Here is a 15,876-nt window from a genome sequence, read left to right on the forward strand (position 1 = left end):
CAGGCAGGCCATTTAATCACTCTGAGCCCCAGTTGCCTGTCTAAAAACGTGGGGGCTGGTCTTTCCCCGCAGGGTTTGCAGGACCACGCCTCTCGTGTTCAGAGTCAACATCTGCTCAGGTACACCAGAAGCTGGCCTCCCCTGACTTCCGCTGTGAACCAGTCCATCCTTCATTCACTTCCCAGGAAGTGAGCCTCTGAGCCAGCCAGACCCAGCTGGACCTGCAGTCTACCTCCCAAGGTCAGGAACTGCCCAGGCTGGGTCATTCCTGTGTCTGAGGACATACATCCAGGCCCCAGCTGGGGCTGGGTCCGCTGCCCAGGTGACCACCTAGAGGTTGGTCTCTCCCCCCGGCAGCTTCCCTTCATTTCTATAAATGCCTTTTCCTCCACTGCTTCCTGAATGGGTCATCAGGTAGGATCTTCAACCTTTTTGTACCCTAATCAGATTAATTCCTCCAAATCTGGAAAGTATTCACAATTTTGGGTCACTAATTCCAGCAACTAATAGATATTAAGAACACAGATATCTCTAAGTTTATGTCTATACCTGTATCTGTATCTATATGCTTATTTTTGAGTTGATAAATTTTTGTGACCTTGTGTGATTTTTTTTTGCAATTGAAGTATAGTTAATTTACAGTGTCATGTTAGTTTCAGGTGCATCTATATGTTTTTAAGTGACAACCCTGCAGAGGAAAAATTCTATAAAGGAAAGGACATTATTTGGTCAACTGACAAAACTGGAATATGAATGGTAAACCAGACAAAAGTATTGCATCCGTGTTCAATTTACTGGAGTTGGTAACTAAGTCATGGCTATAGAAACCCTCTTCTTAGAAAATACTCCCTAAAGTATTTAGGGATAAATGAGGTAAGCAACTTTCCCTCAAATGGTTCAGAAAGAAACTATGCACATAAGTTTATATACATTATTACAGATAATCATACAGTCATTTATACACACAGGCAATGTTATACACACACACGGGAGACAGAGAGGGGGAGAGAAAGCAAACGAATGATAAAATGGGGTAAAATAATAATATGAGAATCTGGCAAAAGGGCATTAAGTGTTCTTCAGGCTCTTTTCATTTCTGCAACTTTTCTATACATTTGAAATGATTTCAAAATAAAGGATAATATAAAAAAAAAAAGACAGCCCCCAAACCTCAACTTAGGCTTTGAAAACCTACGTTATTTGTTTTGGGATTTTCCATTTTAAGTCCTACCTTTCCAGGTTCGTGTGGAGGCAGGGACAGCTAAGGCAGAGACACCACAGTATGTGAACACGTCTCTAACTGATTCTCCTTCAACTTGGAAACACGTGAGGTCACACGGAATTCCATGCCAATGGCGGGGAGATAGATGCGTGTGCACATAGACCCCCAGTGCATATATGCGTCTGTCTCTCCATTTCTCTATGGACTGATTTAAACTTTGGGATGCAGCCCCAATGCCCACAAGGGTCAAGCTAGTATGTGAGTGAGTGAAACAGGCCAGGCATAAGAAGAGTCAACTACTAGAAATACAATAAAACTTTCTTGATTTTTACTGGGCTATGGGGAAACATAAAATGTCATACAAACAAGTATGATAACTGCAGATGACATTTCTGAGTCAAAGTGGGAAAAAACAGAAAACCAGATATATTTAATAACTCATTTTCTCATCTTGCAACCCCTCGGGGCTAGAGGATTCTAGGCTTCCAGCCCACGGGATCCTGCGGGAGTGTGTTTCATCACGTCGCGATGTGGAGTACAGAATCCCACTGGGAGTCCTTCAACTGGGAGCAGTACTCAGTTTTACTCAGTTTCATAATGGAAAAGAGCTGTTCACAAATGTAGGTACTCCCGAACATGGAGAGAATCTTGGCACAGTGGGTTTTGTACTTGGGATAGCTGCTCCAGAGGTACTTATAGAATTCTGGTATTCCCACCTTGTCGTATTTGGTTTTCAGGACCGTGTTGCACTGCAGATCAATTACCTCCATCTGGAGCGCTTCCTGGACGCTCTCGATCTTCATGGAGAAAGGGGAGCTGAACAGGGTCAGTTCACTTTCGTAGACTTTGAAATCAGACAGCCTTTTCTGGAATTCCGTCTTTAGCTCCACGATTTTGGGAATGTAGTTCAGCCCATCGCTTTCGTTTCTGGAAACCGATTTCAGGGTGGGAAAGTGGGCCAGGTTATTTCTGGCCAAATGAGTCTCCCAGAGGCACAGTTTAGCCAAGAACGCCCGAATCAAGTCATACATCTGTGTCACGATTTGGGAATGCCCTTGGAGAGAGATATTCAACGTGTTCAGATGCATAGTCATGTCCACCAGGAAGGCCAAGTCTTTGATCCAATCTTGAGAGCTCAGCTGAGGCAGGGGCTTGCCTCTGGAAGACATGAAGGAGTCAATTTCTTCCAACGAGTCAAAGAACCTCTTCAGCACCAGCCCGCGGCTGAGCCACTTAATCTCCGTGTAGTACAGAAGGCTGCCGTATTGGCTGTCCAGCTCATAGAGCAAAGTCGTGAACTCGCTGTGGTTCAGTCCGCGGGAGCAGATCCAGTTCACGGCATTAACTACCACGCTCATGATGTGGTCCATCTTTAACTTTTGAGCACAGAGCGATTCCGGGTGAATAATGCAACAAACGGACTTCAGATCTGAGCCCTTGCAAGCCATCGCCACCTTGGACTTGAGTTTTGTGACCAGCCCGTCGTTGGCATCTACCATTGCAGGAGTGCCAGTTGAGGCCACACTTACTAATTTCGACCAGTCGATATTAAACTTTTTAAGACTTTTCTCAACACGCAAAAAGATCTCATTTCCAGATTTTGTCCCCGTCATGGGCACCGTATCCAAAAGTTCTTCCGATACATCAAAATTCTCATCAACGCCGCGGATGAATATGGCCAACTGGGTGGTGTTATTTATATCTGTGATCTCATCGATGGCAATAGAATAGGCCACAAATGATCTGATTTTTTCACGTAATTTCTCCCATAAGTTCCCAGCCACGTCTTCTATGGGCTGGACGGCAGGGTTTTCCTTTGGACTCACATTTGCAAACACTCGTTTTTGCTCGGGACACACGATGTCTGATGACCCTAAGAGATACTTTCTGAGCCCTTTCTTCAGCTCCTGGAGCTTCTCGTCGCGCATCTTCTCTGTGTACTGGTCATAGTGCTTGCTGTGGTTGGTTTGATAATGGCGTCTCAGGTTGTATTCTTTGGACACAGACATGCTCTGTTTGCATATTAAACACGTAGGGATATTCTGCACCTCCACGAAGAAATATGCTCTCTCCCACTTTTCTTGAAATACACGGCCCTCTTGGTCTATCTTTCTTTTTCCCACTTTTGATAGAAACATGGAGACAAGAAACAGTTCAGTTTTCTCTTAAACCGACTGTTAGTCTAACACCAGCAAGAGCATGATGACAAATGCAAGGGATAAGGTAGCGGGGTGGGGCGTGGTTAACTGGAAAGCACCCCAGCCCTGCAGAGGTGTGGGGTGAGGACGGGGGACACTCGGGGCAAGCGAACTACTGCCAGAGGGAGCATGGCCCTGGCCTGCCCAGATCTTCAGATTGCTAAAGAAAACCTGGAAATGGACTTTTATGAAAAAGTCCCCGGTTTTTCAATGTTGGCCACTAATTCCCTTTTTTAAAAGGTAGATGAGGCAAGGGGCTTCCCTGGTGGCTCAATGGTTAAGAATCCGCCTGCCAATGCAGGGAACACGGGTTCGAGTCCTGGTCCAGGAAGATCGCACATGCCATGGAGCAACTAAGCCCGTGCGCCACAACTACTGAGCCTGCGCTCTAGAGCCCGTGAGCCACAACTACTGAGCCCGCGTGCCACAACTACTGAAGCCTGCGCACCTAGAGCCCGTGCTCCGCAACAAGAGAAGCCACCACACCGCAACAAAGAGTAGCCCCCGCTCGCTGCAACTAGAGAAAGCCCGTGCGCAGTAACACAGACCCGATGCAGCCATAAATAAATAAATAAATGAATGAATGAATAAATAAATAGATAAAATTAAAAGGTAGATAAGCCAAAAGAAAGACAACTTTGGTGAGGTTCAGCAAGTGGCTATGCTTGCCCATCTGGTTTAAATGAGAATGATTTGAAAGTGTATCTGCATTTTAACATATATTTTTTCATTTGATTTTCAAGAGAAGTTTGAAATAACAGAGAAGGGAATGAGCACAGAAGATGTATGATTTAACTGCTGTGAGTCCCAAAAGACACCGGTGATAGCCACAGACCCTCACAGAACTTACTTGTTTTCAATGTAAAGAAATGGGCCACGATGCAGGTGAGCTTTACTTTGAAAGAACATAGGTATAAAAATTCACTTTAAGAAAATGTAGGCAGAGACAAGCAGTCAATTTAGTGGCTGCCTGGGGCTGGGGGTGGGAATGGGAAATGACCAGAAATGGGTAGGAGGAATCTTTCAGGTGGGGGGATGGAAATGTTCTAATATTAGATTGTGGTGATAGTTGCACAACTCCGGAAATATACTAAAAATCACTGAATTGTGTACAGTTTGCACAGGTGAGTTTTACGGTATGTAAATTTATGCCACAATAAAGCTATTAAAAACGTAAAAAGCTATTTAACAACCAGAGGAGTTTAGGAATAATAACTGTGGATTTTAAAAGAACACTTTAGTTTCCAAATTTAAATGAGGAGGTTCCCTAGATGACTCTTGGGAACACTGTTACATGTTATGCTTTTTTTTCTTTCTATAGGTACTTTACTTTTTTAGAATTTTATTGAAATATACTTATTTACAATGTTGTGTTAGTTTCAGGTGTACAGCTAAGTGATTCACTTATATATACATATGCATATATATATATAAATAAATATATATATATATATTCTTTTTTAGATTCTTTTCCATTATAGGTTATTGCAAGATGAGTATAGTTCCCTGTGCTATACAGGAGGTCCTTGTTGGTGACGCCTTTTGCTTTAATATCCAATAGGATTTTGACTTGCTTGCAAGGACTTTAGGGGAGACATTAAAAATATTTAACAAGTAGAGTGGCTGGGACGTTGCCCAATCAGAACAGAAGTCAACTGGAGTGGGTTCTGGGAGCCCTGCTGTGCCAGGCCCTGTTGGTTCTGAACTGTGGGGAGGTCAGGGGTGGCCAGGCAGGTACTGTTTACCAAATAAGGTAGAGTAGTAGTTCAGTATTATGATACGAGCCGCCCCCATAAAGGACTCTTGAATAAGAATGTGGTATGTTATCACACACAGCAAGCGCCATCGGATTGTTATATGAGAAAAAAATGCCTGGTTAATACAACTCGAGCCACAGAATTAGAGGGCTTTAAAAGAAGCAGGAAAACAAAATGCACATAAAGAGCGGCATGCTTTGCTCTTTCTGGTGGTGAGTGTCTACTGAGCGCACGTGGCACAGCAGGGGCTAGGACCATCTTCTCTCCCCCAGGATACTCACCATTGCTGAGTTCAAGGCCGGGAAGTGGTCTGAAGAGAAAGAGACATGGGTGAGTGCAACAGAGGTCACTCTTCCTCTCTTGTCCATTTAGTTCTATTTGACAAACTTTTGTGAGTGTCAGTGCGAGGCTAAACTAAAACAGGCTGCCCACGATCACCAAGAAAAGGGAGCGAGGACACACAGCTCCCGGAAGCAGAGTACGATGAACTGAGTGTGACAGGCAGCAGGACATAGCACTTGACTGCAGGGACCCACAGCCCACGTCCTGGGGTTAGAATCCCTGCGCCCCCCAGCTTCTCCACCTCGAGCAAGTTACGATCAGCAGCTCATTCTCCTGACCAGGCAGGGGACTCTCACGTACCTGATGACTGTGAATTTGATAAATTCTGCGGCATCCAAGATCCTTCTCATAGAGCTGATTTCCAGGTAGCCAGGGGCTTTGAATACCACCCCCGGGGGCATGCCATCGATGACCACACAGCCAGGGTTGAAGGTGATCTTCCTGTAGGGAACTTTAACAGGGAAATCCACTCCAATTGCTTCACCTGTGATGATACAAAGAGTGTAAAACCAGTTGTGTGTCACTTGCTTTTCCCAAACCATGCTTTATCTTTAATGTCAAGATTTTAAAATTAATCGCATCAAGTAACAACATTGGTGATCAGCCATTACTTTATTTACCAGCCATGCTAGGGTGTGTGAATAATTTTATTGATTTTGAAATTGGTAACAGGTAGTGTAGCAGACTGTTTCTCTCCCCATGAAATAGGCATTATCATAGTATCTACCTGAAAAGGGTTTCGTGAGGATTAAATGATGAATCACAAGTCAAACACTAAAAACAATACTCAGCTATGGTAAAAAGTCAGTAAGTGAAAGAGAGCTATTATAATTATTTAAAAAATATTTTAAATTTATTTTTAATTGAGATATAATTGACATAACATTGTATTAGTTTTAGGTGTACAACATAATGATTTGATAAAGATAGCTATTTAAACATTTTTTTTATTGAAGTATAGTTGATTTACAATGTCGTGTTAATTTCTGCTGTACAGCAAAGTGATTCAGTTATACATATATATACATTCTTTTTTTATTTATTTTATTTTTTATTTTTATTTTTTTTGTGGTACGCGGGCCTCTCACTGTTGTGGCCTCTCCTGTTGCAGAGCACAGGCTTCGGACGCGCAGGCTCAGTGGCCATGGCTCACGGGCCTAGTTGCTCCGCGGCATATGGGATCTTCCCGGACCGGGGCATGAACCCGTGTCTCCTGCATCGGCAAGCGGACTCTCAACCAGTGCACCACCAGGGAAGCCCTACATTCTTTTTTTAATATTCTTTTCCATTATGGTTTATCATAGGATATTGAATATAATTCTCTATGCTATACAGTAGGACGTTGTTTATCCATTCTATATATAAAAGCTTACATCTGCTAACTCCAAACTCCCACTCCATCACTCCCCCAACCCCCTCCCCCTTGGCAACCAGCAGTCTGTTCTCTATGTCCGTAATTCTGTTTCTGTTTCGTAGATAGGTTCATTTGTGTCATATTTTAGATTCCACATAAGTGATATCATATAGTATTTGTCTTTCTCTTTCTGACTTACTTCACTTAGTATGATAATCTCTAGCATCCATATTGCTGCAAATGGCATTATTTCATTCTTTTTTTATGGCTGAGTAGTATTCCATTATATATATATATATATATGCCACATCTTCTTTATCCATTCATCTGTCGATGGACATTTAGGTTGTTTCCATGTCTTGGCTATTGTGAATAGCGCTGCTATGAACATAGGGGTGCATGTATCTTTTTGAATTATAGTTTTGTCTGGATATTTGCCCAGGAGTGGGATTGCACGATCATATGGTAGTTTTATTTTTAGTTTTCTAAGGAACCCCCATACTGTCCTCCATAGTGGCTGCACCAACTTATATTCCCGCCAACACTGTAGGAAGGTTCCCTTTTCTCTACACCCTCTCCAGCATTTATTATTTGTAGACTTTTTAATGATGGCCATTCTGACTGGTGTGAGGTGGTACCTCACTGTGGTTTTGATTTGCACTTCTCTAATAATTAGCAATGTTGAGCATCTTTTCATGTGCCTATTGGCCAAAAGATAGCTATTATTATTATGAAATTAGTGTTTCCATGTAAAAGTTCTTCTTCAGTAAAAATACACACTAATTTTGATCACATCTCCTTCACAGAAAGATCAATTTCTTAGATAAAGTAATCAATTAGAAGGAAATATTTCAAATGTATAAAATTTGGTTATGTAACAATATAAAAACGTACCAAATTTTCGGCTAAAGAGGTCATTGACTTGTTCTCTTAGTTGTTTTATTTTTTCAATGCTTGATAATCTTTCCTTCTCATTATCTAAAAAAATTAAAAAAACAAGCAAACCAGGTTTATTCATGTATTTGCTCCCCTGAAAATCTGTTGGAGGAAACACCTGTTAGCACATGTGAAAGCACTTTACCTGGCTTATCATTCAGTTTAGTTTTAGCAATAATTAAGCATTTTGGAAATTTGTAAATTTAAGGCATTATAGATGACAGAGAATTTTCCAAATTATGACTATGTAAATATAAGACATACTACTTTAGAGAACATTTTCAATATCATGCAAGATAAGGATGTCCACTTTCACCCCTACTCTTCAACATTATAATAGAGATCCTAGCCAGTGCAATACAGCAAGTAAAATGAATAAGATGTATGTACTAGGATTAGGGGGGAAAATTTTTTAATACTTGAAATTTTTATTCTATTTAATTTTGAATAACGAAAAGTGATTATGTGGTTCAAAATTCAGGTGATATAAAACAGTACATCATGAAATGTCTCCCTTCCATCCCTATCTTAGCTCTCAAGTTTCCTTCTTTGGAGGAATCTATGCTATTAGATTCTTTTGTATCTCTCCAGATATGTTTTATATACACCTATTCAGAAAAGAAGATAAATTGATGGGCAGCAAATACATTTCACCTCTGTGGCCAGTTCCAATCCAATGGTAGCCAGTGCTTGGAGTTGGCTGCCCTAAGGGGTATTTTCCAGGTAATGCACCAGGGCAGGGCTGTGAGAAGCAATATATCTGATAAACAATGTACAATATAGCAAGATATTCAGTGTGCGGCAATTGGAAGCATATTTTATATTCCTGAATTGTCTTTCCTTAGTTGACAGGGTGAACTTAGCAAAAAAAAAGCTCCAAGAGACTAACCCATGTCACAAAGTGGTTAAAATATAACAAAATGAAAAACATAATCTAAATTATGATAAAGTCAGATAGAATTCCATACCTGGAATCGTCACCTGAACGATGTTAAGATCTTCAACACCTGCTGCAGAATTTGTAATATTGGATGAATTGGTGTTTCCTTAAACAGAAATTGAAATTTAGAACTTATAGAACATTAGGCTACTTCTCCTCTAAAACTATCAAATTGCCACTTTGATCAGAAGGCCAGACTAGGGAATTCCCTGGCGGTCCAGTGACTAGGACTTGGCGCTTTCACTGCCAGGGCCTGGGTTCAATCCCTGGTTGGGGAATTAAGATTGTGCATGCCAAGAGGCATGGCCAAAAAAAAAGAAGGCCAGGCTAAATTTTTAAAACTCCAGAGAACATTTAGCTGGCTTGGCAATAATTGATGTTTGAGTCTCTGTAGTTTAATGTCGATGTCAAAGGAGAAAGGGCACCATGGCTTTTATTTAGTTCATAGCCCCTGATACTTCAGTCTAATTTGATTTAAAAAGAAGGGTGTTTAAAAATATATTTCCTGGGACTTCCCTGGCAGCCCAGTGGTTAAGACTTTAAGCTCCCAGTGCAGGGGGCATGGGTTGGATCCCTAGTCAGGGAACTGAGATCCTGCATGGCACTCAGCCAAAAAAAAAAGGAAAAAATGTTTCCTTTGTTGTTATTCTCGGCTTAAAGGTGGGGGGTAGGAAAGAAGACATACGAATGTGTCCAAGAGGACACTTAGGAAGCAGATGTCCTATGAGAAATGAGGTAACAGACAGTCAGGGAAAGGCTCACATGGGGTTGAATAGTAAAAGCACAGTTGACGTTATCACGATTTCTGGTCAAATATACACACGATGCTCCCTTAAATGGCGAATGTAAATGAGCCTGTCTAGTCCTTTCCGAGGGACTCGAAGTTCAATCCCTGTGTTCTGTGAAAGATCAACCATTTGGGTGTTTGAGATTCTGCATCTGAAGAGCAAGACCTCAAAGGGACACAAGGAGACACACCATCGTTCTTCCCCTCTCCCCCCTTCATTCTCCCTGCCTTCATTCTTCCCTCCCCTCTCCCTTTCAGTTTCCCCCTCCCCACTTCATTCCCCTCCTTCTGGCTTCATTCTTTCCTCATTGGACCAAGCACAGTTTGACCCTACTCTGGCCAGGGCTAATTTGCACAGCCTAATTCTGTTGTCTGACAAGCCTAGAGCACTGGGTACCTGATGGGAATATGGGCTGCTCTGGTCATAGGTACACACACATTGAGTTCAATCTTTTCCCTTTCAGAAAAAATGAAAACCGTACTTAGCCGTGTGAATGTGGCGAGGTTTTTGGCAACCAACCTTCAATTTTCACCTCAGCTTCAGGGTCTTCACTCATTTCTGAAGGGGCGAGCTGAGTAGAATCTTGAAAAAAAAAATTTCTAAAATGACATTCATTGTTTATGTATTCTCATGTTCCAACATTTTACTGCTCCTATACCCAAAAAGTCGCTTATCCTGCCATTTTAAGTACATTTTATATTTACTAAACATAGAGGTATAAACATAAAGGTAATTTTAAAAAGGATAATAGGGTAATAAAGGATAATCTTATAAGGGATAAGAGGAGATAAGAAACTTTCAGGTATTATCAAGTAATATGAAGTTACTCGCAGTAATGGACACAGAATATCCTTCTATTTGAGCTAATGGAATACGTGTGGTCCTAGTGTTTTGTGGTTGTCATTGGGAATTACTAGGATTCAAAAAAAGCCATTTGCTCCTTTCTTATCCTGCCAGCAGCCCCCAGGTGATTCGTGGTCTATTATTACATGGATGCATGTAATGTACACGACATATACATGCTCAGTGAAATACGCCAATCACAAAAAAGCAAATATCATATGATTTCACTTATATGAGGCACCTAACGTACCTAATTGAGTTTTCTGGTGGATAAGAATTATGACATATACATTAAGTTCTACGTATAGACAAAAGCCTGGCTAGCTTACCTCGCCTAACTCTAGCTCATTTTAGAAAGATTTGTCAAATCTTACATTAATTGTTAGCAAAAGACTAGAATGCAAACTGTTTTGATATTGTACCATCGTTACGTAGGATGTAACCTTTGGGGAAAAACAGGTGAAGGTACATTGGACTGCTCTGTACTATTCTTGCAGCTTCTTGTGAATCTATAATTATTTTAAAATAAAAAGGTTTTAGGGAGTTCCCTGGTGGCCTCGTGGTTAGAATTCTGGGCTCTCACTGCCGTGGCCTAGGGTATAATCTCTGGTTGGGGAACTGAGATCCCACAGGCTGTGCAGTGTGGCCCCATCCTGCCCCAGATAAATAAATAAATAATAAAAAAAATAAAAGGACTGACATAAAATAAAAAGGTTTTAAAAATCAAACAAATTCAGCTCTATTGTAAATGGGCTTCCCACAATATCGTGATAATAAAAAAAGCTGTTTAGATATGAACTATTTCGAGGGCCAACATCCCATGAAAACTTTCTGATTCTAATTCAGCACCCGTTCTACAACTGACCCCTACACAGGTCTTCTTCTTTCCAAATATTGTACTATCCATCCATTTAAAAAATGACCAAACAATACCTTAACAGGCTTTTACAAAGGAGAGTAAAATGACATAAGGGAGGAACAGATTTAAACTCAATTCAAAATAATTGTCCTCCTTTACATCCAGAGAAGGTCAGAGATTGAGTTAAAGAAAAGAAACAAAAAATTAATGGAAGAATCCTGACACACGCTACAACATGGATGAACCCTGAGAACATTATGCTCAGTGAAATAAGCTAGTCACAAAAAGACAAATACCTTATAATTCCACTTATATGAGATACCAAAGTAGTCAAATTCATAGAGACAGAAAGTAGAATAGGGGTTGCCAGAAGGGAAAATGGGGGAGTTGTTGTTTAAGACGGATAGATTTGCAAGATGAAAAGTTCTGGAGATCCTCTTCCCAACAATGTAAATATACTCAGCACTACCAAACTGCACACTTCACAGTGGTTAAGATGGTAAATTGTATGTTATGTGTTTTTTTTTAACCACAATGAAAAGACATAATTTAGAAAAATAACCAGGAGTTAAATAATGACAGAGTCCGCTTGTCTTCTTGGTTCTAAAGCAATGAAGTTCAAAATGAATTTGAATTTAATTTTATGAGTGAATGAACAATTCTAAGACTGGACTCTATCATAATATGTTCTCTGGCAAAATCTACCAAAATTCTTCTAGGTCAGAGACTAGAAGAACCATCCTCTACAACAAAAAACTCCAGACTCCCTAAATCAGGAAAGCTATCGAAAATGACTGCAACTCGGCTCCTTGGAGAAAGTTTTTGATGTAAAAGAAAAACACAAATCATTTTGGTACTGAGACAGATGTACAACCCCTAAAAACAAGATCAATTTGCCTGTAAACTGACAAAGACATTCATACTTCTATGTTTGCAGAGGAAATCTCCTTTATTAATTTTATCTTACATAAACCACTTTAAGAGTTTAGGCCTTAAATATGATGCTCAGGGTTTATATACGAATGGAGGGAAGTATATATCAAGTTTTACCTCTAATTCAAGAATTTCCTAAAATTCTATTCAACTGTGCTCAAAAGATTTTGGCAAGCCCATCAAGAAGACAAAATGAAATAAAGTAACAAAGGGCATCAGTGCAAAGTTTTCTTACCACTTAACCTCTATATCCAGGCACTTAAAGTAGAATCATTTACAAATCAAAAGAGTAAGAGAGTGACAGAGTTCTTAATATGACATCTTAGGATGAGGACTCGGCCAGTTCTCTAAGAAGGCATGTTGTCTTCTGTATTTTCAAATGTGTGTTTAAAAGAGTATATTCTTGGCTTCCCTGGTGGTGCAGTGGTTGAGAGTCCGCCTGCCGATGCAGGGGACACGGGTTCATGCCCCGGTCCGGGAAGATCCCACATGCCGCGGAGCGGCTGGGCCCGTGAGCCATGGCCGCTGAACCTGCACATCCGGAGCCTGTGCTCCGCAATGGGAGACGCCACAACAGGGAGAGGCCCGCGTACCGCAAAAAAAAAAAAAAAAAGGGTATATTTTCTTCAAAATACTGTAAACTAAAAAAAAAAAAAAAAGAGAGAGAGAAAATGCCTTATTTTTCTAACCTTCCACTGGTAATTCCATTTCTATTACTTCAGTGCTGGCAGAAGAATGATGGCTCTCTGAAAGGAAAACAAACAAGGTAGAAATACAAATTTTAAAAAAGAAATCATTTAAGAACAATGCAAATAATTCAAGACCCCCACAGGAATATACATGCAATACTTCGACTCCCTAATATCAAATTCACACAAACGATCCTTTCTTTACGTTTTTTCCTTTGTTTTTATCTGTGCTTTGGAAAAATTTCAAATACAGAAAAGCAGAGAGATGGCATCATGAAGCCATGTGCCCGTCCCTCAGCGCCAACAGTCATCAACTCACGTCATCCCGTTTTATCCGTGCCCACCCCACCCAGCACTGGTAGTTTAAAGTAAATCCCAGAATTCAGTGTGCAAATATTGCATAACTACAGGCAGGTACATAAGTAAAGTCTCTTCCTTTAACATTACCATGATATTGCGATGACCCCTCCAAATGAACAATTATTCTTTATCATCATCTCATAGCTAGGTATTGTTCAAATTTCCTCAATTGTCTCATAAATGTCTTCTCTTAAAAAAAACCTTTATATTTGGAAATAGTTTTAAACACAGAAAAGTTGCAAAAATAAAATAGTACAAAGAAGATCCATCTACCCTTTACTCAGAAAACATGATGTTAACAATTTACCCTGTTGGTAATCTTTGTCTCTCCCTCCCCGCACCCCCAATCTATATAGAGAGATAGATGTATATACACACACTTTTTTTTCCTGAAGCATTTGAGGGAAAGGTACATACATTATGGACCTTTATCTCTGAACACTTCCGTGACTATTTCCTTAGAATAGGGATATTCCCTTATACGATCACAGTATAAACTCACAGAATTTAACATGTGAGACAATTTTATTTATGCTACCGTTCGTATTCCAACTTTGTCAGTTGCCCAAATGTTCATTATAGCCTTTCCCTTTCAGTAGGGGATCCGGTTTGGGGGGTCAGGTCTTGTTTTTAGCTGCCACGTCTCCTTTAACCTTGAATGGTTCCATAGTCTGTCTTCGTTTTTTATGGCATTCCATTTCTGAAGATTTGAGCCCCCTCCTTCCCCCTCTTCCGCTCCCCACTAGAATGTTCCTCATTTTGAGTTTGTCTGATGTTTCCTCATGGTTAAGACTCAGGTCTTGCATTCTCAGCCAGAACACTGCCTAGATGGTGGTGTGTCCTTCTCAGCATATCACATATACAGGCACCTGGAATTGGGGGCTGGCAGGATTTTGAGTTGACAGGTGAAAAAATAAACCACCTAGGGGCCAATATACAGAGGCCATCTTTGGTTCATTTCTAGAAAACCATGTAACTTCAACGTTGCATCATCAAACTGGTCAGGCTGTGTAACACACAGTCACGAATGTGACAAAGATCAAATCACTTACATATAAAAGCAAGTCACGCACCCATGTTGAATCTCATTACGTGACTTTACCAAACAGAAGTTGAGGTAAGTAATTTAAAAAAACAAAAACAAATTGCCTCGTGTTAGGTTCAAGTCTAAGCAAGATCAAGATTACATTCTTTTCCTCCTCTTCCATTCCAAAAAGTAAAAAAAAAAAAAAAAAAAAAAAACCCAGAACTAAATATCACACACAGTAAATTCAGTGTAGATTAACTTAAAATACTGACATGCTCTGGAAAGTGGGCATGGAGGAACAGACCTTTGAAATACTTCAAATGAGGAATTTTTTGAAGGACCTGCTTTGGAGCACAAATTTCATCATCAAATTTGGGTTAGAGATATGGATTCATAGCCATGCCATAAAGAAAAAAGGCAAAATTACAAATAAGTGAATGGCAATGAAATTCTGACACCTGCTACAACATGGAAGAAACTTGAAGACATTACACCTAGTGAAATAATCCAGTCACAAAAGGATAAATACTGTCTGATTGCAGTTATATGAGGCACCAAGAATAGGCAAATTCATAGAGACAGAAAGTAGAAGGGGGGTTGCCAGGGGCTGAGAGGAAGGGAATGGGGAGTTATTGCTTAGTGGGGACAGTTTCTGTTTGTGATGATGAAAAAGTTCTGGAGATGGATGGTAGTAATGGTCACACAACACTGTGAATGTACTTAATGTCACTGACCTGTGCATTTAAAAATGGTTAAAATTGCAAATTTTATGTTACGTATATTCTACCACAATAATAATTTTTTTTTTTTTTTTTTTTTTTTGGCTGCACCGTATGGATTGCGGGATCTTCCTTCCCTGACCAGGGATCGAATGCAGGGCCTCGCCAGTGAGAGCACTGAGTCCCAACCACTGGACTGCCAGGGAATTTCCACAATAATAATTTTTTAAAAAGGAAATGAGTGCTAAGATGACCAGTATCAATTTACCAAGAGGACAAGGGCTCTCAGGTAAATTTATTCACAGTTATAGCAAAAATATTCCTGGTCTAGAGTTTTGACAACAAAAATCCTATGTACTGAATGGGTATCAAATGTGTTCAAAATGATCTGATAATCAGTGCTTTCAAGTCAAAAGTCAAAATTAATCACAAATTTTATTTTATACAGATTATACAGGTTAATCTTACATTGAATTTGCTTTCTAAAAACTGAGATATAATTCACATACCATAAAATTCATACTTTTAAAGTGTACAGTTCAGTGGTTTTCCATATATTCACAAGGTAGTACAACCATCATCACTATTTCTAGAACATTTTCATCACCCTCCAAAGAATCCCTGTGCCCACTGGGGGTCACTCCTCACTCCCTGCTCTCTTCAGACTCTGTAACCACTAATGGACTTTCTGTCTCTATGGATTTGTCTGTTCTGGACATTTCATATAAATGGAATCATACAATATGTACCTTTTTGTGTCTGGCTTCTTTCACTCAGCATTGTGTGTTCAAGGTTCATTCATGTTACAGTGTGTATCGGCACTTCATTATTTTTAATGGCTGAATAATATTCCGTTGTATGGCTAGATCACATTTTGTTTCTCCATTCATCAGCTTATGGATACTTGTG

General features: G+C 40.2%; 1 protein-coding gene across 1 annotated transcript in view; it reads right to left on the reverse strand.

The window, feature by feature from the left end:
- Positions 1-1,672: 1,672 nt before the first annotated feature.
- LOC309972617 (general transcription factor II-I repeat domain-containing protein 2) overlaps positions 1,673-15,876 on the reverse strand; it is a 53,870-nt gene continuing 39,666 nt past the window's right edge. Inside the window, exons 10-16 of the mRNA XM_082856395.1 lie at positions 12,862-12,918; positions 10,057-10,119; positions 8,778-8,855; positions 7,768-7,851; positions 5,820-6,003; positions 5,459-5,487; positions 1,673-3,344 (exon numbers count right to left, since the gene is read on the reverse strand). Of these exons, the coding sequence (XP_082712521.1) occupies positions 1,741-3,344; positions 5,459-5,487; positions 5,820-6,003; positions 7,768-7,851; positions 8,778-8,855; positions 10,057-10,119; positions 12,862-12,918 (2,099 nt within the window). The 3' untranslated portion in view covers positions 1,673-1,740. The remainder of the gene's footprint in view (positions 3,345-5,458; positions 5,488-5,819; positions 6,004-7,767; positions 7,852-8,777; positions 8,856-10,056; positions 10,120-12,861; positions 12,919-15,876) is intronic.

This window comes from Leucopleurus acutus (genome assembly GCF_964270905.1).
Source record: "Leucopleurus acutus genome assembly, chromosome: 16".
Classification (NCBI taxonomy): Eukaryota; Metazoa; Chordata; class Mammalia; order Artiodactyla; family Delphinidae; genus Leucopleurus; species Leucopleurus acutus.